The sequence below is a fragment of the Lineus longissimus genome, chromosome 3 (assembly GCF_910592395.1).
Source record: "Lineus longissimus chromosome 3, tnLinLong1.2, whole genome shotgun sequence".
NCBI lineage: Eukaryota > Metazoa > Nemertea > Pilidiophora > Heteronemertea > Lineidae > Lineus > Lineus longissimus.
Genome location: NC_088310.1, coordinates 5,188,634 through 5,216,429, shown reverse-complemented (window position 1 = coordinate 5,216,429; position 27,796 = coordinate 5,188,634). Strand labels below are relative to the sequence as shown.

Below are 27,796 nucleotides of genomic sequence, written 5' to 3'. Positions count from 1 at the left end.
TGCAGTGACCTCATTATTGCGGAATGCTATTGAAGTTTCTGACAATTTTTACATCTAAAACCAGACAGAATGATAGAAAGACTTCTTTGATAATAAATACTTAGGAGTTTTATTTACTTTTACAGGACATTACTGTACAATTGATAGTCAAAAGAAAAAGACTTGTGGCCACAAAAGCAGACATTAATTAACCACACTTTGTTATCTTTACAAGGCAACTTTGACAACCAAACAAACAATCCCCAACCCAGCAATTATTGCTTCAATCTGTTCCCAAGCAGAACGCAATGTTTCTCAGACAACAGTTCATCTCAGAGAGCTGAATCAGTCACCACAAGAAAACCTGTCATGAGTTACTTTTCTGCACATGGACATCAACATTGTAAAATAATTGAGAGTGCATCATCATGAATAATGAGGCCCACCCTGTAACCATGAGAACCATGAAAACCAAATAAGCAACCAAAACTTTCTATTCAGTGTATACATTTAATTCAACTGATTGATGAACAAGGCATTTTGGCCAGATTTAAGCCCCTTGACTGTACCTTTGAATATGCATTGCCACACAGCAAGGACAGAAATTTACTCAATAAGGAATGAATTTCATCAAAAAGGAAATCCACACGGACTGAACCTAGCTTCATGACAACAGAACAAGAAGGTTTTGTCCTCAACTTGAACTGAGAAAACCATGGGTATATTATTTACATTCGGACATCATAGTTCATACCTATCAATGACTACCTAAAATAGCACCAGAAATGAGACTGTTTCATGCATGTACATTTCACAGCATCACCAACTGCATCTTTGCATCATGGATCCATTCATAAACTATGTTCTTGACACCATATCGTCAGCAAATCAAAAAGAGCTAAGATTTAATTTAACCTAGACAGGGACGTTTTTGCAATTTTGGAGGCAAAAGTGAAATCAAAGTGCGAAGAGATTTCAAGTAATGCACGCGTTGGGGCAGAAGACAAGTTTAGGGCGCCATGTCAAAAGCTAAGTTCTATTTATCACAAAGTGAGCATCAGATGATTCTCACCACCAAGAGCATGAAAATTTTAGAAAAAATACCTTAACAAGGTATGATTTTGTATTCTAGCCCAACACAACATAGCCATAAATATAACAGACACGAACATTAAATGAAATGAACAACAAAATGATACATAAGCAAGTAGTTCATCATAATCATAAACCAATATCACTTTCATGGTATTACAACTGGGGCCCGTGGGGGTGACTAATAAACAAGCTTTCTTCGATTTGGAAAGAATCGAAAATTCCAACACAGAATTGATCAAGGATTTGGGTCTGAACACAGAACCCGAGCTTCAAGAAGCAGTAAACATGGCGTATATCGATTCCAAAAAAAGAGATACTGGCATAGAATGTCAAGACCTTCCAAGTTCCAAGAATCCAAGTCTGTTGATGATTTGTCTGAAGGATTTTGTATATAACGGACAAAAAGAACCGGTCCTGTCGAGTTCGATACCTGCAACGTCTACTGCTCATACATGTAAACTGCGAAACTTGCTGTTGAATCTACCACCCCTCAGACAAAAATACCCAACTTCCCCAACACCAATAAATCCACGTGAGCAGAAAAGTCCATTGATAATTTAGGGGAGTCAGCTAGATGTTTAGGCCATGAACACCACAAATATGATGAAGAACACAATTAGGACTCCAAATATCTTGATCATCAGCCATCGATTTGACGTGACGGTTTGGAAATATTTCAATATTTCTCCATGTGCTGCTTCAATGTTCATCTGGGTATCATCCACATGGTCATCAATTCTGAAAAAGGGACAGTGATTATGCAACAAGCAGACTGAAAGTTAATGGGAAAGAAGTCCGACTCGCGGCAATTTACAAGTTGAGATCAATGGAGGAGGCAATCCGTCCTACGATTAAACCCACAATCACACTACATTGAGAGGAGACACTGACATTAAAATGTATCCACTGCAACTATTAGTCAGGCACTTTCCACTAAAACAACAGTGCCATTGTTCATCTCCTTCCACCCTGTGACATCAGAGTATACAAAATCTCCTTCCAAGCTTACCTCTGTACTATTTCCTCCTGCTCCTTCACCATGTGAGCCAACTGTGTAAATATGCCACCAAGTTCAACTATCGTCTGCTCTATATTTTGCATTGTATCCGCCCGTGTTTGTATGTAGGAATCCTGACGCAAAAGTAAGATAAATATTTAAATACTGTCATCACTAATTTGCAATCAAACTTTATCACAAGCAGCAAAATCAACTTCAGAGCCATGTTCGATTACCAAGTCCTTTAGTTTCATGTGCTGTAGGACACTTGATTACTCGGCATCATTAGAACCACTATCCAAGAGTCATGGTCATCAAAATGAATTTTGTTTATGCTTTGTCCAATTAAGTATTTTTAGAGCTTACGACTTCTAAGTTTCAGAAGAAATATAACACTTTGTTGAATTGCTACATTTTCTGTGTGAAATGACGAAATATTTGATGACCATTTACTCGTGAAATAGACAATAGTACTAGTAGCCTGCATTACCTGTTCATCTATTAACTGTAACTGTTGTTGATAACGATCTTTATCCATTGGCTGATCCATGTCTATTGCAACATCACCTGCACTTTTTGCCTCATCACTCAACAGAACTGAACCCGCTGCAAGGACAAAACAAAGATTTTAAGATTGAAAAAGGTCTTTCCTGACATATGTGATAACTTTAACTAGCCTACAATGAGGCCATTAATGGCAAGTGACCTTAATTCTCACTGTACTCATCATAGCTGCAGTAACCAACACAGCACTGTTTTGGTAATCAGGGTCTTATTTTTTTATGAGAAAAACAAATTCTATTCAATTCATTTTATAAAACATCTCACAAGAACTTACTCGGTCCAGACATCGATGAAGGAGGTAACGACGATGAAACAGGAGACTGGGAAAACTGCTCTCGGCGTGACTTCTGGTCCTTCAGGTTCTGAAATACAAAGATAATGCTACTTATTCAAAGTCAACTGATCTTCGGTGCTCATCTCTTTATTATCAGTAACACAGAGATCATATTCTGACTCTGAACAGAACAAACAATCACTATTCTATAATTCAAAAAGTGAATAATGTCCAACAGTGTAAGCAGAAAACATTCGATCCTGCTACTTGTTTTTCATAGAAACGTATCTGGCCTGAAGGACCATCTTTGGAGTTGATCGTTCATATCGCTATCAGCAACTAATTGGTTATTATACACATACCTGTGTTCTGACTTCCAGCACAGTTTTGAAGTCGTTGGACATGGATGCTAACTTTGACTGTAAAGCTACCACCACTGAATTAGAATGTGACTGTACATGTTTCCCATTGATGGCTCGCTGTGACTTCACAAACTGAAAAAAATTAAGACCATATTTTTCTTTGAATGCAAGACAACAACAAGGATATCTTTTCCAGCCTTGTGTATAGCTGGCCACAATCTGGAAATATTTTGCAGGTATTATAATTTTGAAGTCCGCCCTGATCAGCAAATATTTCAATCAAGCCACAACGTCCAAAGGAATAACTTCACAATCAGACTGTCCTGGGTCCTGAAGAGCTAATAAAAGGCAATATTTTGTTTTAAATTTTATCAAGATGTTGCCAACGTACCTCTTGTAAACGAGCTATATCTGTGTTCAAAGAATTGATGTCCTGTTTGATGATGTATGTTAACTCTTGGATTTCAACTGGCTTGTCATCGAATAGTGATTTCCTTTTGGCCACTGAAGTTATCAAGATGAGAGTGTGAGTACAAAGTAGTGTAGAGGTTACCAGCAATATCGCTTGCTGCAATGAGCACCCGTTCATCAACCAGTACGAAGAGAAATATTTCATTTATCACTTTTCCATGCATTTGGTTGTTTCACAATGAACTTCACTCAAAACATCTGCATTTGTATCTCAGTTCTATTTCAACATGAAGCACTCAGACTCAACGTTCACATGGCTATCGCTGCAAGCTCGGTACCGATTTTCTGCAGAGTGGACAGAAGGACGTAGGATAAAGTGTCTCACTTAAACCTGGGCTTCCACTATAAGGGACTGTGCACAGATCACCTGTCATACACTCCTCTTTGCTACTGTACTTACGTATTGTCAACTTTTCCAGTTTGGCAAACGAGTTTGAAATATTCCTCCCAATAAGTCTGCAAAGAAGATTGTAAAGATATGTGTTATGCAGAGAGTCCATTACATCACAAATCTTTCCAGAACACTTAGCAATGTCTACTTCAACACAGTTGAAGCGACTAAACACTATCTCATGTCAAATTCCAGTGGCCCTGACAACAAAGAAACTTGTCAACTACCACTAACTGTACACGCATGGATTGAGAACAGAACCTACTTGGCATGCTGCATGAACTCGCTCCTCTCTCTGTGAGGGGTTCTCTTTTGAACTGCAACACCATTTTGCTGAAAAGGAGAAGCAACATCAACAGATATAATTGTTTAACTCCGCAGCATATCTGCTTGCCAGTGAGAGGAAGAGGACACAGGGGTCATATCCTAGCATGGCTTGAAGATGGGGTACATGTAACTTTCTCCCTTCTGTCTGCTGAACGATGCACTTTTGAAAATGGTGCTTTTTAAAAATTTTGATGACTCAAGATGTAAAATAGACATTAACGAGGCTAGTGTTTGATTTTGTAATTGTATATGGAGACACAGCTAACTGCATCCATATAGATATACAAGCGCATGATTGATGATATAATACCAACCTGTCTAGAATGCAACGATTTTACTGCAGACAGAAACTCAGGTGTTCTGTCTCGACACGAAGACATGTCGTCTGCAAAGGTCTTTGTCGCTGGGCTATTGTATGATCCGTTATATCCCTTGTCTGCTGGAGGATAATTCTCTTTATTTGGTACCTCAAAGCTTGAACTAGGTGTGTGGCGTCGTCTTGCACTCATTTAGAAGACGAGGTATAAACATGTCTCATCCAAGACTGCAGAGTAGAGGTAAGTCCTGAAATAGATGGTCCGATCCGATGATTACCTCATGAAATAACTCAACATCATAACAGACTGAACAAACAAAGACACACTGCATGTCACGCATGTGTATGCATGTGTACAAAATGTATTACACTACGAAATGTACAGCGACTGTGTATACAATCATCATTGCACTGCCAAGACGGCCGGGGTGCGGCGTATGTCAAAAAATACTGCATTTTTACCCATAAGTTACCAAAGAATTGAACTGACAATTACCCTGTACGATGACCAGCAAATACAATAACTATATGTACAATGTATTTGCAGATCGGTTTCCGGAAATTGAGAGAAAATAACACTTTTCCTTTGGTATTTTGAGAACTTTTCTAAATCGGCCACGAAACAACTTCCTGTTGTTGCATGGTACAACGCATGCGCGAATCTGACTTCCTTTGGGAAAGTGCGCTGGGAACACTTTGTCTCCAACTCCGCTCCGAAGCAGACGGTTTCTGTGGATGCTCTTACAAAGTCATCCCTTTCTCCGAATTTGTCTCTTTATAACTAAAACTATTGATTTGGAAGCAAAGTGTCAACATAAATCATGACTCCTACCGGGTCAGATATGTCCTGTGATGAACAAAGAAGAGGTAATTGGCAATGAGAGCAAAGAAACATTTGAAGTGTCAAAATGCAAAATGTCGTTTTATGATTTTAGTAAAGGTGTCGCCACCGTATACGATTGTTGATACATAACATGCCTAAGCCATGTGCATGTTTATTGTAGGCCTATGCAATCCACATACTACAATTAGATGGTTATTAATATAAGCCTCGAAGAAAAGAAATATTGGGGCTCCCATTTTAGAGCCATCTTGACCTTGGCCAGGTACTGGAAAATGTAAAAAGACTGGCTGGCTGACTGAGTCTTAGAGTGAGAGTGAGGCGATTGATTGAGACTGAGAGAGCACGAGTGATGAAATCGATGCCGATGGCCGCAATCAATGACAATTTGTAGGACACCGACTGGCTATGCGACTGCTGCCAGGCCGATCATGATGATCATGGGATGGCAGGCTAGCGGTGATGATGGCGCCTACAGCAGTACAGTTAGTTGAATTCTAGCCCTGTCATGACTGTGACTGTGTGTGTACTATGTCAGCGTAATTCACCAAGCTATTACTGGTATGACCCTCTTGATTTATGGGACAATGAACATTCAGTAAGATATGATATGATATGATATAACTAGAACAAATTTTGAGTCCAGATATTGGCAGAGCCTGGAGTTGGAGACATGATCGACAGAGGACTGGGCCTAGGCCTGATGGGGTCAAGATGCAAGGCCAATGGTTTTGTATATTTCATTGCTCTTGTCCTGCAGATCGATCATAACATGTTTCTTCTTTCAGATATTCACACTGAGATTGAGACCGCCTTGAAGCAGCGCATCATGATATTTGATGGCGGAATGGGAACCATGATTCAAAATCATCGGTTCGACGAGGAAGATTTTCGAGGGACGGAATTCACGGAGCATCCCAAGTCACTCAGAGGAAATAATGATCTGTTGTCACTTACTCAGCCAGAAGTGATCTACAAAATTCATAAGGTAGTCTAGGCCACCGACGGTCAAGAAGTGTGTAACTGTCTAAATTTTGCTTACCACTATCAGTTGCCCCATTAACACAACCAAAAAGTAAGTTCACACAAATTTACGCGTGAATGATTTTTTTGATCACAGAGGACAAACCAAAGGGAACGTTCCTGATGAAGTTATTTTTAAAAGTCTTGTTTCTAAGGCGACCAATGACTGTGCGGGAAAAAATGAAACTTTTAACTTCTTTTTCAGGATTATCTAGAGGCTGGAGCAGACTTTATTGAAACCAATACTTTCAGTGGGACAACTATTGCTCAAGCAGACTACGGACTTGAACACATAGTAAGGTTTGGTCTTTAAAAAACTAATCAGGCAGTTTTAATGGCAGAGACCCCCATTACCAATTGTACAGAGACATCATTGTGACAAAATACACACACAGTCAGTGTCGACGCTATTTATCCGGTTGTGACGCTTCTGTTTCACATGTTAAACTTACTTTAAATATTGGGGGCTGAGAGGGATACTGGTACATCCTATGTTAGCAAAATGATTACGGTCAATTTCTGTAGAAGAAGGGACAAAATCTATTCAAGTGCGTCATTAAACATTTGAAAAATTGTTCTTTTCTTTCAAGGTCTACCGATTAAATTTTGAGTCTGCGAAAATTGCAAGAAGGGCAGCTGATGATGTAGCACAGGACACAGGTAAATACAAATAGTAATAGTATACCTTGTTAATCTGTGGCTGGTACTAATGGTATCCTAAGTTCTAACTGATGGATCATGTCAGAATCACATTCAGACTACATGAATTGAATTGTCAGTTATGACATTGATTCATACTCCGATTCCATAACCTCTCAATTTTTCTAAATGATTCACTACGGTGTTTGGTGACATCTTCAGTTCTAACTTAGACGTTATAAAGAAAAGCTTCCCCTTACGATGCTTTTTCCTCTGCAGGAATCCCGAGATATGTGGCCGGTGCCCTTGGTCCGACAAACAGAACTCTTTCTATATCACCCTCAGTAGAGAATCCAGAATTCAGGAATGTCTGTAAGTAATGGTTTTAGAGAGTCTGGTGCAAAATTTCTGTGTTTAGGAATGTAACATGGGTGCCATCTCCACAAGAATCTGTATTTGCTGAAAAAGGAGTCATGAAGCAATTGTCAAGAAGAAATGTCTGAGAAAGTATGTCCACATCAGCTTCAACAGTGTTACATGTAAACAATTCTGTGTCATAGCCATCATCCCTGTTGGTATCTAATCTCTTATCGTTGTTTTTCTCAGCTTTTGACCAGTTGGTTGAGGCATACACTGAACAAGCTAGAGGCCTCCTTGACGGAGGTGCTGACGTCCTCTTGGTGGAGACAATCTTTGACACAGCTAATGCCAAGGCGGCACTTTATGCCATACAGCTCCTATTCGAAACAGCGTACAAGGCTGTTCCAATATTCGTAAGGATATTTCATTCTCTTCATAGTTCATGACAGAGCAGATTTCAAGACATCCTTGTCTCCTCTTCATGCCTATTTTCTAAGCTATGTTAAATAAAAGCTTATTGGCTTGTTGATTACAAGAAGATGAGCATGGCAATTTTGCCATTGTAAAATATACATTTGTTTATCGCAAGAAAGCTGTTAAATTGATGTTGTTTCATTTTCAGGTATCTGGTACGATTGTTGATAAAAGTGGACGTACTCTCTCTGGGCAGACTGGGGAAGCCTTCGTTGCCAGTATCTCGCATTGCAATCCTATGTGGTAGGTTCAGACTATGTCGTGTGCTGCTGATTAGTTTTCAATTACTTCTGAATATATATGATTTCTGGCCAAATAACTGGTTTTGTGAGCTGAAATCGGGTGACCTCACTGATAGGCTATGGTACTGCTATGATGTATTCATTATCCTAAAGCATGAATCAAGAGTTTCATAATACAGATTTCAGTTTCCCACAAGATTCTTGTGGTTTCAGTTTCAAGATTCTTGTGATTTTAAGTGAAATTTTCCCATCGTTTTCAGTGTTGGTCTCAACTGTGCGTTAGGAGCGACAGAAATGCGGCCATTCATAGAGACCATAGGCCTCAACACAAAATGTTATGTGATATGTTATCCAAATGCCGGTCTGCCGAATACCTTTGGTGATTATGATGAAACTCCAGAAATCACGGCCATGCAGCTAAAGGTTTGTTAATCAAGTCCGTTGTCGCATTTCCTCATAATGAGAAGCAACTCACCAAAGACAGTCTATGATATGTCGCTTATAACTGCTATTGATGCCTAGCTGTAGCGGCATGCAACAGATTCTCACTGGAGCAAATGCAGATGAGGAGTTCTTATATTTGATTTGAGAGTGAAGTAAATATTCAGCATCCATCTTGCATTTATTGGGTCTCGTGGAGGCAAGAGTTACTGTGTATACTGCAGACCACAGATCAAGAAACAACAATATTATTTTCAAATTTCAGGATTTTGCGGAGGGAGGTCTTGTTAACATCGTTGGTGGATGCTGTGGGACAACACCAGAACACATCAAGTGAGTCTTATATTGGTTAGAGCTTAGTCATCCATTTGCTTGGAACATTTCATCACTTTAAATGAGCCAAAATCTGTATGATCAGTTTCACCTGAAAGAAATGGATTTCACTTTGTTCCTTATCATTTCCAGAGCTATTGCTGACGCCGTGCGACCATTCAAGCCAAGAGAACTTCCAGCCTCACTACATGAAGAAAGTATGACTCTTTCCGGCTTGGAACCCATGTATATCAGTCCATACACGTTATTTGTGAATATAGGAGAGCGCTGCAATGTTGCTGGGTCTAGGAAGTTCTGCAAGTTGATCACAACGGGAAACTATGAGGTGAGAAAGTATTCAGCTCTTGTAACCATGTCACATTGTGTATCTTACTGGACTGTTCTTTGAAACTTTTCACACTCTTCATCTCATTCTATTTCAGGAAGCTCTTCAGATAGCTAAAAATCAGGTCGACAGTGGAGCACAGGTCCTCGATATAAATATGGACGAAGGCATGTTAGACGGAAAAGCTGCCATGACCAAATTTGTAAACTTGATAGCCTCGGAACCGGACATATCGCGTGTTCCACTATGCATCGACTCTTCCAATTTTGCCGTGATAGAAGCAGGGTTGAAGTGTGCTCAAGGAAAGTGTATCGTAAACAGTATTAGCTTGAAGGAGGGCGAAGAGGACTTCATTGCGAAGGCTCGTACGATCAAGCGTTATGGAGCAGCTGTGGTCGTCATGGCTTTTGATGAGGAAGGCCAGGTAGGCAGTCTTTAGATTGGATTGGAGGCTGAGGTCAGGCAACCGCATAAATCAGTTTTTATTGAGGAAATGGTGTATAAAAAGTTATTGAGAGAAAGGAACTTTATATTGAACATCCATGGCCTTTACCACAATCCCTGTAATATACAAATTTTAACAACGTGATAAATAATGATTTGATTTTTTTCAGGCAGCTGATTGTAAGCGGAAGGTAGAAATATGTACACGATCATACAATATCCTTGTCGAGCAGGTTGGATTCAATCGCAATGATATCATCTTTGACCCAAACATTCTGACCATCGCAACGGGAATGGAAGAACATAACAACTACGGGGCTGAGTTTATAGAAGCTACAAAAATTATCAAGGTTAATGTCTTATTTTAAATATTATAACACCTAAAAGAAAGTATAGAGATACCCGGTCTTCGTGTTAGTGCCTTTGGCCTTCGAATGAAAAACAAATTATCAGTAACTTTTCTAAGACCTGTTTTGGGTACACCATCCATCGTTGGACTTATGAATATTTATTTATTTCAGAAAACACTACCAGGATGTCGTATTAGTGGGGGAGTGTCAAACTTTTCATTTTCATTCCGAGGGAAGGAGAAGATCAGAGAAGCCATGCACAGTGTATTCTTGTACCATGCTATAAAGGTGAGGGTCTGTGTGTCACACTGTACGAGTTTTGTTTTAAGCAGAATACCAGTGGGTATGTGATGAAGTAAGAAAAAGCAATAGCATGTGAGAGGTATGGTTTCAATGTACACCAGTTTTGTTTAGTGAAGAATTGTTGGGGAAACATTGACTCATTGAAAGCGTTTATCGATTCTGTGTAACCTTGCTTTGACACAAAAAAGGGTATAAAACCATAAGACGTGAGGAGTACAAATTTGTTTGTTGATAAAAACATCTCATTTGAACAAAGCTTAAAATTAGAGGCAGCTGGTTGTGAAGGTGCTAATTCTGTATTTCAGGCTGGTATGGACATGGGTATAGTGAATGCTGGAAGTCTGCCCCTCTACGATGATATCGAACCTAAACTGCTAGAACTTTCGGAGAGCTTATTGTGGAACACTGACCCGGAGGGGACTGAAAAATTGCTCTTGTACGCTCAGAGTTTTGGGAAAACTGCCAAGAAGGATGAAAAAGCTGATTTGTGGAGGTCTTCTCCCGTTGAGGAGAGGCTGGAGTATTCACTTGTCAAGGTATGGGCAGTTTTCCTTTTGCTTCCAATTATATTTTGTGAACTTTGTTTAGTTGGAGACCCAAATATGAAGAGAAAGAGTGACTTAAGCTTAATGTATACCATGAAAATTCCATATGAGTTTCAGTGGCAGACCATACTGTAAATGGATTATTCAGTCTGCAGTGAAATAATTGAACTTTGTGTTTTTCAGGGTATTGATAAGTTTGTGGTTGAAGATACAGAAGAAGCGAGGCAAAATAATGTGTTATATCCAAGACCTCTCAATGTGATAGAAGGTCCTCTTATGAAGGTGGGTTGCTGTAGGTTACCTGTACTTTAAACTGCCAAATTGAGAAGGTGTTTAAGTAATTTTTGATGGGAGAAATGATCTCCACTGTGTTCTTCACTATGCACTAGATTACAGATAGCATCATCAGTCAGTCTGAAGGGTATCGCACAAATTATGATTGGTAAAGTCAACAATGGATTTTGCTATACGTTTATTTCTCTATTTTAGGGCATGAGTATCGTAGGAGACCTGTTTGGTGCCGGTAAAATGTTCCTTCCCCAGGTCATCAAGTCTGCAAGAGTCATGAAAAAGGCAGTCGGCCATCTTGTTCCGTTTATGGAAAAAGAGAAGGAAGAGTCGATGCTGGCCCAAGGATTAACGTCGAGTGAACCATCGTATGTTGGAACACTCGTGATCGCGACTGTCAAAGGGGATGTCCATGATATCGGGAAGAATATTGTCGGGGTTGTTTTGGGATGTAATAACTACAGGTGAGCCGTTTTCAAATGAAGTTGAATTTATAGATATTTGTTATATTTTTGGCTAAGCGTTGTTGTCGCAGCAGTCAAACAATCATCATTATAATCATTGCCACTCGAGAAACGTCATCAATGAAACACTGTAAATTTCATCATTGAACAAACGATTTCAGGGTGATTGACCTGGGCGTAATGACACCGTGTGAGAAGATTCTCGAGACAGCCATAAACGTCAACGCTGATTTCATCGGTCTGTCTGGGCTAATTACGCCGTCCCTTGACGAAATGATCCATGTTGCTAAGGAGATGGAACGTATTGGCATGAAGACGCCCCTACTCATAGGTGGGGCTACTACCTCTAAGTGAGTATCTATTGGCTTTCAAGAGAGTCTAGTTCGATTGAATTGCATGCTCAGTTGACGATTCAGCCAATTGGTAAAGGTGCATCTTTTCTAGGGACTCCTCATTCTATCCTCTTTCCTTTAATCGTCCCAAGCATCGGGTCTCATTCTGTTTGCTATTAAATTGGGCTAGTTTGTACTGTATCTTATTTACTTTCTTCAGAACTCATACAGCTGTTAAGATCTCACCGCGATACTCCTCCCCAACTGTCCATGTGCTTGATGCTTCAAAGAGTGTTGTGGTGGTAAGTATCACTTAGCTTTTCTCATAACGGCGTCAGGCCTAGCCTATACTCGATAACCTGAGTTTTACAAAATGGCAGCTGATACTGAGAAACCCAAGTACAGAAGCACTGGTCTTTTGTTTACCTGACAACTTGATGGAGGCACCTGCAAAGCTGGAGCTTGAGGCCAGCATTGAGCAAAAACAAAACAACATTTCCACCATGGAGTTTATGGTGGTATTATGGAGAAATGTGCATTCGTTTTTTCAACTCCATTACGTACTTCATTATGGCGTTAAACACTGTGAACTTCATGCACTTAAAAGGCCTGTGTGATACATGCCTGTTCTGCCAGCTTAAATGCTATCATTGCAAAAGCAACCACCTATTCTTTTTTCAGTGCTCTGCCCTCCTAGATGAGAATGCTAATGAAGACTACGTGGAGGAGATAAAAGAAGAATATGAAGACATCAGATCAGATCATTATGATTCACTCAAGGTGGGTTATTCAAGGGAGTGTGGCATTGTATACTTTACTGACTGGATGTCTCTTGTGTCCAATCAATTGACTGTAGTCTGTACTAGAGTGGAGAATCCAGTCCTGGTAGCAATAGACTTGCCTTTATCCTTTGTGAATATAATTCTTTTTTTAGGACCACAAGTATCTACCTCTCCAAAAGGCTCGTGAAAGGAAACTCAGGATCGACTGGAAAAGCGATAGAAGTATTGTAGTACCAACATTCCTTGGGGTGAAACAATTCCATGACTACGATATCGAGTGTCTGATACCATATATAGATTGGAAACCTTTCTTTGATGTTTGGCAGCTGAGGGGGAAATACCCAAATAGGGGATATCCTAAAATATTTAATGACAAATCAGTGGGTAAGTGAAGTAAAGTTCTACTTGAATGAAATATCCTCCCCTCCCATCTTTTGATGGGCTGAAGTGAATTTTATCACAAGTTATTAGTGCTAATCACAGGTCAGTTATTAGTGCTAACATTCTGTGTTGGAAGCGTAATTGAATAACTCTGACACCCAAAATAGATGCCTCTGTGACATCAGTGAATGATTCCCATCAAGTCGTCGTTTCTGTTTTGCTGCAGGTGAGGAAGCAAAGAAGTTATTTGACGAAGCCCAGGAGATGTTGGAGACCATCGTCAATGAGAAACTGCTACAGGCGAAGGGTGTGATCGGATTCTATAGAGCACAGTCAGTCGATGACGATATTCATGTCTATGATGAGAATGAGACACATATAGAAACATTGTATGGCCTTCGACAACAGGTAAAATCACTCACAATTGCCGTTGAGCCTCTGAAGAATTTCCTCACTTTGATGGGCCAATCTGATGACAGACAAATAGGACAGCTAATCTTTTTGGTGACTCCATATATTTTATCATGCCCACTGGACAAAATTTCTCAACTGATACATGTACCAATGCTTTCATCAAAATAGCCAAAAAGGTCACATTCGTAATATTGTTGATATTATTAAACTATTTTTCTTAGGCTGAGAAGGATGTGCACTGTGAAGATCCTTACACATGCATATCAGACTTTGTGGCCCCCAGGGAGAGCGGTGTACAGGACTATGTTGGCATGTTTGCTGTCAGTGTCGGATTTGGAGTTCCTAAACTATGTAGCAAGTGAGTTCATATGAGTTGTCTGATTTGTCGTGATTTTTCCGGAGTAGCAACAAATTTTAGCATGATTTTGTCCTATCAGAGAATGAGCAATGTTATCATCAAACTACCTTCAACATAACTTAAGCCCTATTTGGGTGTTTGGCCGCAAAACATTTCAGTGTATAGTTGGTCAGAGGTGTCAGATAGCCTTTGATAGATCATAATACTATGCTGGTTGCCAGAGCTATCCTGAAGCAAGACTGATGCTGTCGCTTTTGTGTTGGCATCATCATGCTTAAAAGCTCTTGGTGAATCTCATAGAGGTACATGTACCAGTGGTTTTGCTTCATGAGTAATACATGTAGTATAGATTAAAGCATTGATTCTCTTTAATCATTCTCACCGCAGGTACGAAGAACAGTTTGATGATTACAGTATCATTATGGTGAAGGCTCTCGCTGACAGACTGGCAGAGGTGAGGACATTTCCAGATATTGCCCATGTCGGAGACGGGAGATGAGTGGTCACTTGTGAGAACTTGAGTTCATAATAACCAATCTCAGGACAAATCCTGTTGTTGCAACTCTGGATCTTGAGAGAAAAAGTTTTGGGGTCATTGTCAGCTATCAACAACAGTAAAGGTTCTCATCTGACTTCACAATTTAACCCCAGTCAATCCTAAAACGGTTCATTGCAACTCAGATGAGCTGCTCAGTCAGAGCTACAACCTGAGCATTTCTGAATGTTTGCATCAAATATCATTGCTTCACTTCAGGCATTTGCTGAGGAAATGCATGAGAGGGTCCGAAAAGATTACTGGGGGTACTGCTCAGATGAACAGATGGAATCACAAGATCTTCATCGGATAAAATACCAGGTTAGTAGAACATGCCTCACACTTCCTTTCAGCTCAAGGTAGCAATTAAATAATTGATTGTTGCTCTTATTCCAAACTTTAGTCCTAAAATAGGAAGTTTCAGTTCACCTTCATAGCTATTTTGACTTCATTACAAACAGTATAGAGTACGAAAATAAAGGGAAATTGGGAACACTGGATAGCCATTGTAAAACCAGCATTTATCGGCAGCGTTACTTGTCTTATTCACCTTAGATACCTTCCGACTGATTCATAGGTCAAGATAAATAAATCTGGTCACTCTCCCCAACAGGGTATACGTCCAGCCCCAGGCTATCCCAGTCAACCAGACCACCTGGAGAAACAAACCATGTGGCGCCTGATGCAAGCAGATGATGTTGACATCACACTTACAGAATCCCTTGCCATGGACCCGGCCGCTTCAGTCTCTGGACTCTATTTTGCTCATCCAAAGTCCAACTACTTCGCGGTTGGAAAGATTGATAAAGACCAGGTAAATTGACAAAAAGAAGTTCAGAAGTCTGTGGATGTCTTCTTAACCATTCTATCGGCAGGTTCTGCGACTCAAGTAGGTATGCGGTGTCATCAGTTCCTGCTCGAAATTCGAGGAATTGGGGAGATCTTCTGTTGATGACTATAGTCCATTAGCTTACCAATAGGAGGCCCTCTCTGCATTGATATATCCGCTCAAGTCGACTTGATTAGGGGGAACAAAGGTGGCCTGAAACATCAGTAGCTTTGACTGGCGATTGCCCCATATCATTGTGTATCTGGGTAACGATGTAGTGGACACAGGTGTAATAAGGATTTTATCACATTCTGTGTGAGCTATACTGAAACTGATATCGGTTCCCCTTTCCTTTTCAGATTCTTGATTATTCACAAAGGAAAGGAGAGTCGGTGGAGAAAATGGAGAAATGGTTGGGACCAAATCTTTCATATGAAGCAGAGTGAAGACACTGGACCAAAAGCCTTTAGAAGTTTTTTTCTTTAGTCGGGGAATAACATTGAAAGAGATGTCACTGACTAGCAGTATTGAGGATCACTTATATTAGGTGCTGGGTAAATAACTTGAAATATTTTAGTGAAATTGACAAAATGGACAGGGTCTGGGTCGTTTTTAACTCTTTGGTCATGGGGACAGTAGGGGCTGGTCAGTGACCCTGAATGTGCCATAGGCTCGGGAAAGAAAGGAGTGGGAACCATTCCAAAATCATGCCGGGCAACTACTAAAAGTCCGACGGTTGGGCGGGCCGCGTGAGCCCAGACCCCGCGCGGGATTGAGTGATTAAGTCCTCGGGAAGTGAACAAGACAGAGAACAGTTTTACATCACCTGCAATGGCATCTTCACAGTTACCAAAGTATCTTCCAGAATCCATATAAAAAGGGCCTATCACAGCTGATAATTTATGATGTTTAGAATGTTAGAAATGATAATGTCATTGTTGCCAAGGTTTATGTTGATGAATGATTGATGAAGTTTGCACTAGAGTTGATGTCCCCTCGCAATGGTCTCAGTCATTGTTGAGTTGTGGAAACTCAGACACTAGGTAGCATCAAGAATTAGTAAAGGTTAGTTTTTATTAATCCTTTGTAGCACATTATAGGACTTTCCAATGACTGAGACGGTCGCAGAAAGACAACATCACAAGTGGATGCAAAATTTGACCAATTTTATCTGTGATGAAAAAGTTCCTGACCATTGTTGACACAGGCTGAATGCAGAAAAAGATGAATTGTCAAGTAATAACATTTTATTCATGCTGCAAGATTAAGCTGGGATATACAGTGTATGGAAAAATATAATCATCAAATAAGATATTTATGTTATTCAATGGAAAATGTTGTTTGTTTTTATATTCATTGCCTTGAAAGAAGGTAGTGCAACATCATTGGCCATCAAGGAATGTGAATACCAGGATTAAATATGTCTTTCATTAAAGTGTTTGAACAATCTGCAAATCGACAATTTCACAGTTATTTGCCGTGTAGCTGTAGCATTGACCATAGGGTCTGTTTGGATGTAACAACCCTTAGCATGTCATGAATTCCATGAGAGTCCTAACTCTGCTTTGTTGTCATCTTTTTGGGGAATTCAGTATATTTTTGGCACTATTCTTCCGAAAACCTGAACAGCAGACGGACTCCTTATGGCTGTTCCTATCACAGCATGCCTCCATTGCCTTGATCACGTCTTTGCAGGCATTGTCATTGTACTTGTGAGCTGAAAGATAAACATATTTCAGTTCATTCATTTTCTGATTGATAAGTCCCTGAACGCCCATCTCTATACAAGGAGTCCGAGCTATTGGCATATTCTATGGAGTGACTCCTCTTCCCTTAAATCTCAATAACTTGATTAATTCATGTTATTGGACTCCCTGGTTTATGCGCTGCCATATATTATTGCAATATTGGCTACGAAAACAATGGCTGCCAAGACAAGATGAAGATGATGACAGACAGAGTTCAAATTATGCCTATATTTTCGAATGAAATGGAGACAATTAGATTTAAAATCCCTCATGTATCACCATCAGTATGCAATGATAAACACGTACATTTCTCAACTTATCAATATTACTGTAGTAGGCGTAGGCCTACCAGTAGTGGCAGTACCACACAAAATTAAATAAATGTCTGTAAAATCCCCATTCAACAGCGGAGTCGTGAACTTTTGCTAACATAACTACATTACTATGTACAGTACCTTGCAGACAATTCTGGATTGCACACGCATATTTTTGACAAGGATCAACCGGTGTTTGGTACATTTTAAGTGCATTTTATGCTTCGAACATGTCAAATGAAAAGAAATTTTTCAGATATTTTCGTGAGAGGAGGAGGACCGCACTGCCTTACTTGAATTTTGCGCCATCTAGCGGTAACTTGATTACCTACTCTCTAATGAGTGGAACTGAACTGAACCTGGTATAATTCGCTAAATTGTTCGAGTACCAGGTTCAGTTCAGTTCCACTCATTACCGCCAGGAGACGCACCTCCTGCGTGGAGACCCATTTGGCTTCATCACGTGGCTAACGTATTGCAGACAATCGATTGTTGGTCTGTCCCATGTGGGTATACATCCCTTCGAAAAAGGTGGGTATTTACCAAGAATTCGGTCATGTTTCCTTATAAAACTTTGCTCAGATGTAAATGATATAATATTCTTCGAATTTCATTCGATGTGTTTGTTTGTAGAGGTTTTAATTGTGTTGTAACAGTGTTTGAAATGAGATAGCGTCGTCGCATCCTTGATTTCGTCGGCCATATTTCCGCCTAACAGGCACGTGCTTCTTGTGTACATACGTCCCTACGTATACATTGTATACAGCTATTCCAATGTGTAGCAGCTGCCCCATTTTGATGATAATTGCAAAATTCATTATGCGTTATGTATGTTTCTGTGTTTATAACTTGTCGATATTACTTGGTTTTTGGGTATGTCATCATTTTGATGTTGGTATTGAAGACGGTGATAAAAAGCTTGATGATGTTTATATCAGGATTTTGTGTGTCGTGATGACTTAACAGTGACACACTGATTTATGTTGACTCAGTCCGGCCAAGAAATTACTCACAAAGTTTTGTACTCTTTGTCAAATCATAAGAAAGGATCATTGTTAAGTGTCATATTCTGAGGCAATTGTTGAAAATAGTTCTTTTCAGGAAAAAAAACAAACCTACCAGGAACTATCTAGGCCTATAAACTAACATGATGTATGGTTCTACTATCAATGCTGATAATTCGTTCGACTTGTGGGGGGGGGGGGGTTATTCCTCTAAACCTTGGTTGTTATTTAAAAGAAGAAGTAAGGTTGCTTAATTACTACAAGCAGCACGAAATAATTGGTGAAGACAAGAATATATATATATATATACATGGCTCAGTGTTAACAAAGTATGAATAATATATAGAAAAATATGTGGTGAAATGATTCTACCCATAAGTAAGTTAAGTTCTGTCATGTAAAAAGAGTGATGTTACATGTATGTTCTCTATTAAAAAGTTATCTTCAATATTTTTTTCAGAAATGGTGTAAATGATCAAGACAAGTGAACGAAGCGGAATTCACAAGTTGAAATTATAACTTCATTGAAGAACTAAGTACAGTTTGAAAGAGAGGTCAGTGATTTTCCTTGTAAATTATGACAGTAATTGACCTATAATACAAGTCGTGCAATGTCCTTGGAGAATTGTTTGACGTCCCTAGACTTGGAGGGTTAAAAATTGAGGGTTTGAAACAAAATAGATTCTAGAGCTTATCCTTCATTAGGGAAGGCTGTAATTACTTGTGTTGGATGTATTCCTGTCCCAATTCAAGAAACCAAGCAATGCAGCGTATCATTTGACATGCCTTCAAACATATTTTTCTCACAATTTTCTTCTTATAACATTCTGTCTTTCTTTGTAGTGGCTTCCACGTTTACAATCTGTGTTCACACATTGTCATGGTTCCCAATATTGCTGTAATTTACATCAGGGAGATGTTTACTTTAGAATTAAATTAACACCATGGAATTAGCACCCTCATACCACATAGACAGGCACACCTCGGAGGACCCTGCATTTTTTAAGTCTAGCAGGCTACAAAATTGAGTATTTGGCACTGTGGAGAGCGTAATTAGTCAGGCTCAAGTCCAGTTGAGTTATTGTTTTTCTGTTGACATTAATCTTAGCTTTTGTTTTGGCACATGCTGCTTTTCCATTTGTAATTGTTAAGTATGATTAGTGTGATCAGCAATTAATAATTTGGTAAATTAGACAGCTTGCAATTATTGTCAAACATAGGCTTAGTTCACCTGCTGCTGGTCACATAACACTTTGCACCTAAAAAACAATGTTCTCGTCCCTAAAGACTTCCATTTCTGTTGTAACCGAAGCTGGATTATGTTGTGATATTTGGATAAAATGAAAACAACGGTTCAAACCTTGGTAAGGTATACCTCGCTATTGTTCATCCTATTATTAATTTGAATTGCATATTTTACCCCATATTTGATCACTTTTATAGCTTGACATTTTCGGTGGCAATTGAAATTGACCTCCAGCGCATTGGGAAGGTCCCCCCGTGTGAGAAAACATTTGCGCAGTTGCAAATACTCTGTTCTTACCGTAACTAGGGAATTTTTCACAGGTTTTGAAATCTGAATGAGTGAAATCTTACATGTGATCAGCAATAAATTGTTCACTTTATTGTTAATATTGAAGAAATTTTGCAAAAACTGTAAAACTAAAAACTGAGCCACTTCCACCCAGCAACGCGTCTTCAACATCAGTTGTCATCCTTATCCTCATTGGTGTCAACCATAGAAACATACAGGTTCCTGGTTGTCACTCAACCACGCCATTTTATTGCTGTCCTGTCACATTCTATGACGCGTATGTGACTACCCCATAATATTCACCGTATTCATATTTTAACTTTAGGGATGTGATTGGTCATTTGGGAAATGGTAACCATAGTAACATGGACAATCATCTTTAGGCGGATAATTCCGACTGCATCCGTATTTTGGTGTCTCGGTGGGGTCCTGCGGTTAGACACATAATGTTGGTGTTTAGCTGGTTATAAACCAGTTTGATTGATTTGCCTTGATGATCAGACTGGCTTTCAGTCTCCTGAGTCCAAGGCATTGTCTAAAAGAAGCTAATCCCCCTATCATGATTATCGCCATATCAATCCTGAGTGTCGATGGGAGTGAGACATGTTCGCTGCCCTGTTCATGAAGTCCATCCCAACTAATTATGGATTATAGCTATCCATAAAAACACCTCTGTCCTTGTAAGTGTAATTAAGTCTTGGAGTTAAAAAAGTTGAAATGAATGTAAGTTCTTATATAGTGCTTTAAACTGTACAACTGTACTGCCTAAAGCGCTTTACATTCAGTCCAAAGCCTAATCCAGAAACCTTTCAGTGGGAACCAAGGAGCACATGTTACACTTGGGCAATTGGAAGCAGTAGCCGGTGGCAATGGCTAAGCCCCCTTACAACATTCTGATCAAAAGTTGAATGCTCTTCCTCTGTGGTGCCGCATTTTTCATCAAGTTGAAAGTTGAGGCATTGACTGCTGTTACTTCACCAATCTCGTGGTGCCACTTCACCAATCTCGTGGTGCCAACTCAATAATCCAAATTTACAATTTGTTTTGAAAGGATTTTTTCAGGATATTTCTTTTGAATGTCTAACAAGATAACTTGTGTGCACAGAAACATTTAGGCTACATCTAGAAATCTAGGGACCTTAATACAAATTCATTGTCTCAACCAGTCAACAATCCAACAACTATTCGAGATCCTGCATATTGGCAGTAGATGTGTCATTGTGACAGTTCTTATCAAGAAGATGACAGAAGACCAAGGGATAAGAGCATTTTCTGACAACCATTTCCTTGCACCTGCCACAGAGCCGATTTTTGATTGTTGCATAAATTTTGTATCACATGATCATCAGACAGTATAATACTGGTTGTGGATTGGTGCATCGTCATTTCTCACCTCCTGCAGAAACTACCTTAGCATGGCGTCACAAAAACAGATGTAATGAAAGAGAGATGGTTGGGTGAAGGGGGTACCTATCCTGAGGATGTCCTATTCTTTATTAGAAGTTTGAGCCAAATCAAGGTGTAAGTCACCGCTCATCCTCGGTACATACAGTAGAACCTCCCTAAGCGGACACCTCTCTATTAAGGACACTAGTTTTGGTCCAAAATTGGTCGTTTCCATTCAATTTTACCTCTATAATCAGGACACCTCTCTATTAAGGACAGCACTTGTCAGTCCCGAGGGTGTCCTTATTAGAGAGGTTTTACTGTATATCAAGGGTGTATATCCCAAATTGAGAGGGTGCATCTTGCATGTGAGCTAGAAAAAGTAAGAAAATAAATAAAAATAGATACATGTATTTGTGCAGTATCTGATCACTTAAAAACTTTTCAAACAGCCATAGAAAATCCTACCCCTCTAGTTTCATTTCATTCCCCTTTAAAAACAACTGTAAAAGATCATTTCCGAACAACCTCATCTTTAAAAAAACTTTTGCTGCACGTGGTGTTAGAAAACGATTCATTGAATCTGTTCTCTTCAGCTCAGTAACTTAGCAACTCAAGTGGAGAAGTCTGTTGGTTGGTTGAATGCCTCCATCCATTGCTTGCTCACAGTGCTGCTTTCATGTGCTCTATAAAACTTGGAAGAAAACACCTCCAGCATCTCTCCAGTGCAGCAAGGCCTGTCTATGGTGGCTCCTAAAGGGCGGCCAGGCTCAAAGCTCATATCTCATCTTGAGTTGGTTTTTGGTGTTGTTTCTGAATATTTCAGTTTGTTGAGCTCCAGTGCAGGCCTTGTAGTCTGAAATCTTAGCCAGCTGATAGATTGTTCATTTCATAAGGTGGATTTTATCCACGAACCCTGAAATTCCAGATTGTCTTTTTGATCTGAACTCGGACAGAGGGACTTTCGAATTGAATAATGTTGACTTTCAGAAGATTTGAGGTTTGTCCTTGCGTTTCGTGGAACCGGTATCATGAATGGAAAATAACAAGATAAGGATTTGTTTGGGACCCCTTTCTAGGGTTTGTTGGCACACAATTTCAAGAAGAGGATGTCTTGATTTTTCTAAATGGGACGCGTGAGGGGCAAAAATTGCATTCAGATATGCTTGAATAGGGCAAAAAAAAGAAAAGGGCATTGGAACTGGTACTGCTTTTCCCCCTCAATTGTTGAATTACTTCCTTTTGAATGCCCCATTGATGTCAACCCCCTTGATATTTTGTGTCAACTAATAATTTACACCAAGCCATCAGTAGCCCAACCGAAACATCTCCAACAAATTATATTGGACGTGGGCCTCCCATTGGTAGCCCATCAGAATTCTGGTTGCTCTCAGCTTCCTCGACTCCTGCTGCTCTGACCTCAGTCTGTGCTTTATGAAGGTATTCAGTTGTCATGGTTACCAAGATGTCTGCCAAATGTCTGTGGTGTTGTGGCATTTCAAATTCAATGTATGAACCATGGAAGAGAGAAATCAGTGATCTGCTGGTTTGTTATTGATGCTTGCTTCTCTCACACTTAGTGATAAAAATAAATGCTTGGGAAATAACGTAGATGTGCTGTTGTTGATTGAGGAAACTTGCATGGATGAATGTCTCAAGAGCAGATTGTCCCGCAGGTCATTTGCGGCTAAATCTGCTTTGGGCCACTTGTTTTTCACATTGAGTGTATTAAAAAACTTGAAGACTTGTTACTATAGCTGCCACAAGAATGGGTCTTAGATAGGTGAAACTTTAGAACATTATACCTTGTGTCAGTCTTTGGTTCACACTTGGTACCTCTATGTGAATACTATGCAGAAACAGTCTTCTTGAAAGTTTTCTTTTCAAAATGACCATACTATCATCTTCACCTCCACAATTTAATAACACCATGCAATGAGTATAAATTGAACAGGATGGAACGAACGATTGCCATCAAGTCTCCCGATCCATGAAACATTGTCTGGTTTCCGTATCTCTCTCGAATATGTTGCCTTTGTTCCTTCTCGTTCACTGATGCAAACTGGACGTCACCATGGAGACCATGATACAGATACCAAGAAGATGGTATCCCGGGATGACGAAGCTTGCTGTATGTCTCTATCTCAACTTGCATCACACATAAATTTAAGAGCACCATGGTTACCGCAGGGGCCGAAATCACATTTTCTCAAAAGTATCCATCTTTTGATTGAGCGATGCTGTCTGATTCTTTGTCGAGTAACCCATTATTGACTATGTTGATTTCTGGGGATTTTATTGGTAGGATTGAAAGATCAAAAGCCAACTGCGACTCTCATAAGTCTTTATCTATTAAAGAATTTGTCTTTTAATTGAGTGGTGGTGTCTGAATATCGTTGTCGGTAACCCATTATTGACATGGGTGATCTTCGTGATTTCAGTCACCTTGGTTTGAATACTTCGGTATTGAATGTAGACTATATTTTTGATTTTTGGCTAATTGTTGCAATTGTGAAGATTGAAAGTAACGCCTTCCACTGCATACCTTGTAATATGGAGTGGTCCAGCTTAGATATTTCCCTTTTATAAATACTAGAGCATAGAATAACTTACAGATGTTTTGGCTAGCCTATAATGGTCACATTCTGGTTTCAAGTAGCAGTGCTAAGAACTTCAGAAGCCATAAGTTTCATCACTGAAACTGCGAAGTTGCCACATGTATTGGCTTTGGTTTTGTATTGTTTTCATTCATGGCTAGCTCACTGCTACCATATTAAAACGGGGAATGATTTCACAAACTTGCAGAGCAAAGCCAATCAGCAATCAACAGGGCAGTGCATTATTCCTATTCATGTATTATGATAAAAGATTTCCATTCTCGATCTGTTCTCGGGCATCTCGATCCAGCTGCCTCTTCTGGTGTCACAGATGGGATGTTTTCATAATTACTCATTGATATACATTATCATTGACAGTTGAGAATAATAAACCAGACAACCCATAATCGCGGTAATGGCTGACCACAATGCGCACAATGTGCGATAAAAGCCTTGTCGGGATAATAAAGCTTAACTGAATGTTTTTGAGGTGGGACATGAAAAGTAACTGGAAAATGTTGACTCCACTCTTTGGACATCTTCAATTGAGTAGAGTAAAATGGCACTTCTGTCGATCGTCGATAGCCAAATATATAACATCTCTGATCCCTTTTATTGTTCCGTTTTAACATTTTAGTATTTGGAAATTTACTTAAAATGCATTGGTTGTGCTCAGTTGTGATTTCTTTTGAAAACTGTTGCATTTAGAATACAGAATCCGAGGTTTAATTTTGCTTTCGTCATGTTCAAGTCCCTAAGGTTAAAACCTAGCTGTCAGTTTCCTTCTCCGTAAATCTCATCACGGCGTAAGAATGTCAAAAACATGTGATGATATCTTGAGACGTGTGATACTGATAATGATGTATGTTAAAAATGTGATCAAGAATATGCTTATGTTAAGGGGGGGGACTTAGTTGCCAGTTGCCAATGTCAACACAGTAATATTATCCAGTTAAATTTTGTCAAGGTTACCAACACTTAGACAGAAACATATTACATGTATTGTGTGTTAATTGTGGTGGGGTGTGAGCGGGAGCTACAACTGCAGTCCTACAAGCACTTTGGTTAAGGAGCTGGTTCGATTTCCTTTTTCTGTTTCGACTACAAAGTCTTTCATGTTTCCCTGTGACATGGTAAATTTATCAATCAGATGAACTTCTACCGCACCATGGATACTGCATAAGTACATGTACACATCTCGGTCTTCTCTGCATTTAAGAAAAAGTTGTCGTAGTATAGGCATTCTTTCCTGAAGTTTAGCTGTAACTTCCAGATCAATTTGGTCCCTGATCCATACTGTTACATGATATGAACCATCTTCTTGGAACGTCAATACATGTTGCATAATATTGTTTAAGGGTCAGAGATCAATCGTGGTTGGAGTGAACTCAAAAGTAGTCACCAAACAGTTAAGCAGAATGATGTCATCATCTCTAATATAGAAAATAGTTAAGAGCTATTTGCGCAAACGTATGGTCAATGCTTTGTCCAAGTCACATGGCCCTAAAAGTGATGGCACAGTTTTTAAAACTTGCCTGAGACAGATGTGGGTCTATTTGAACCAAGAAAGAAATGACTGAACAACCTGAATTTCTTGTTTAAGACTGTGTTCTGAAAGCCCAAACCCTGAGGTTACAATTTGTCTTAAGATGCTTTTTTCAAAACGATAAGACTATAGGAATAGCCAGATCGAAGAACCATGAGAATAACTCAGAGGTAGATCTGCATTCCGGCCTACAACGTATTTCGCTCCTACAACCAGTGCAACGGGCCAGTCTATTCATATCGCCAAAGAAAGTTTCCCAACTAATAGAAACTTTCTATTTACCAATCTCCTTGTGCTTCATTCAAGTGGGCCCCTCCAAATCGGCAGGGTTGCCAGGTTATGGCTTGATGCCGATATCACCATGGTTACGACTTATGTTAATGAGCTATGGGCCATATGGTGCACCGAATAAGTGGCCTATAATTTAAGTTGTTTGGGTGATGTGGCAGATGTGGGTGGAGAGAAAATGTGAACAGGATTGTGGTTTGGCACACCGGCCCATCTTCAGTGCAGTGTGGTTTTGGTCAGGAGTTTCAAAGAGTAAAATTACCTTATGAATATTTGCTCGAATTAGATTAAGATTTAGGGCAATTTAACACCATAAGGGCACATCACATTAGAGAATCATGTCTTGTTATAATACTGATGGGTCAAGAAAAAAGAAATACTGGACGAAATGTATGTTGAAATTATTAATTATAAAACTCTGTTCCTAATAACTGTCATACATGTATAATTTCCCAGCAAAAAGTTGAAAACAAATTTATCTGGTAAAGGTGTTAGCTAGATTACTCAGCTTCTGACAATCTCTGATGGTTTATTCAGATTTGAATATTACTTGTTTTAAAATCAGTTAACTGCATATCAGTATTCCAATTCTCTGAACTATCAAACTGAAATGTTGATTTCGTTTGATTGCGGACAGTGTGTTCGGCCGTTCCAGCTGGCAATCGGTGAATTCTAGTTTTATAACATCCCATGCAGTAACACATGTGAGTGTTATGCTAATGGTGTATCCATAGGTGTACAGAACTAACAGGTCAGTTGGTGTAGTTTTCATTTATTTTCCTCTTTTATCTACATTTCATCTCAATCAAATATCCCAAATCATGTTGGAAGAACTTCTGCTTCTATTGGTTGACTTTTGGTAACTTTTTTAGCTGTTCGATCCCGTTGATTTCTACTTGAGAACTTGTTGCTTCCTGCAAGGATGTTTTGTTGGCATTGGATGCTGAGGAAAATGGCTGCCTTCTGTAGCTGCTTAACTTCAAGCCCTGGTTCATGTGTGTTCATGGGCAGTATTGTCATTTGTTGGATTGCTTGGCTTAGGCAAGTCATAATGGGAGAAAAGCATTTAGTATCTCTCCATTTTGGTTCGCCGAAACAACTGTTGTGAAGGTTAAAAAAGTCATTCCCAGATAAAAGGGGCAAACCATTCCAAATAAATCATCTCACTGGTCTTCTTGGGCAACTTCTACAATAACACAGTGATGCACAAGCTGCATCGTTCAGTATCAGGTGCAACAATTAACTCTGTAACAACCATGATGATATGATGGTGCTATAGTAGAGAGAAGTGTAAAATGGGACATAAGTAATTGAGATTGCAATTGCCCCCTCTGTGTTGTTTAAACAAGAAAAACCTGTGATTTTAAAAACCATTGACAGATCACAAATCATGACTTCATCTCTATCTCCATGATGGGTGTTGAAACACTGATACTATTGTTGTACATGTCTCAAAAAGTGGGTCAGCTGCCGACTGTGCAAACAAGTCATGTATGTACAGGTCCCTCATCGAAATGATAATTGTACCAGCATATGCTATTTGTAACGTCATGTGATGGCAACGTTTCCTTGGTGATGAGCTCTTTTCTAAATGGAGATTGATGACTCTTTTTGCTAAAAAAATTACATTGCAACAGCTATGCAGCTCTCATCATACTGCCTATAAGTTGCTGCTGTGATGATCTGGAAGATGAAAAAGGCCTCTCTTGCCATTCTACCTACCCTAATTTGGGCCCCGTTAACCTCTATAAGACCAGCTGCCACATTGGTTCTTTATTTTTAAAATTCATCTGAAAGGAAGATGTGTTTCTATGCCTTGGTGGTGCCTAACACAAAGACCTTCATCTCATTCTCATATTTAGGAAGTCTACATGTATGTCTTTCTACTAATAATGTTGAA

The 27,796-nt window shown here is 39.5% G+C and overlaps 3 protein-coding genes across 3 annotated transcripts in view; 2 read left to right on the top strand and 1 right to left on the bottom strand.

Moving 5' to 3' along the window:
- Positions 1-82: 82 nt before the first annotated feature.
- LOC135485496 (syntaxin-5-like) lies at positions 83-5,397 on the bottom strand. The gene is made up of 10 exons (XM_064767587.1): positions 5,273-5,397; positions 4,775-5,024; positions 4,399-4,466; positions 4,143-4,198; positions 3,663-3,775; positions 3,272-3,403; positions 2,910-2,997; positions 2,562-2,677; positions 2,084-2,205; positions 83-1,812 (listed from the first exon to the last, which is right to left on the bottom strand). Exons 2-10 carry the CDS (start codon positions 4,967-4,969, stop codon positions 1,653-1,655), a joined length of 1,050 nt encoding a protein of 349 aa, XP_064623657.1. The 5' UTR covers positions 4,970-5,024; positions 5,273-5,397; the 3' UTR covers positions 83-1,652.
- A 98-nt stretch (positions 5,398-5,495) lies between these two features.
- On the top strand, positions 5,496-16,812 carry LOC135485493 (methionine synthase-like). The gene is made up of 26 exons (XM_064767582.1): positions 5,496-5,643; positions 6,406-6,605; positions 6,846-6,935; positions 7,231-7,300; positions 7,559-7,651; positions 7,886-8,052; positions 8,262-8,356; positions 8,616-8,778; positions 9,062-9,129; positions 9,262-9,454; positions 9,552-9,878; positions 10,069-10,248; positions 10,420-10,536; positions 10,857-11,087; positions 11,280-11,378; positions 11,586-11,848; positions 12,010-12,198; positions 12,401-12,482; positions 12,862-12,960; positions 13,115-13,346; positions 13,570-13,751; positions 13,979-14,115; positions 14,503-14,569; positions 14,870-14,971; positions 15,264-15,464; positions 15,839-16,812. Exons 1-26 carry the CDS (start codon positions 5,598-5,600, stop codon positions 15,923-15,925), a joined length of 3,780 nt encoding a protein of 1,259 aa, XP_064623652.1. The 5' UTR covers positions 5,496-5,597; the 3' UTR covers positions 15,926-16,812.
- A 1,208-nt stretch (positions 16,813-18,020) lies between these two features.
- LOC135485490 (forkhead box protein N3-like) overlaps positions 18,021-27,796 on the top strand; it is a 45,257-nt gene continuing 35,481 nt past the window's right edge. Inside the window, exons 1-2 of the mRNA XM_064767577.1 lie at positions 18,021-18,072; positions 19,006-19,099. The gene's annotated coding sequence lies outside the window, so the exon portion shown is untranslated. The remainder of the gene's footprint in view (positions 18,073-19,005; positions 19,100-27,796) is intronic.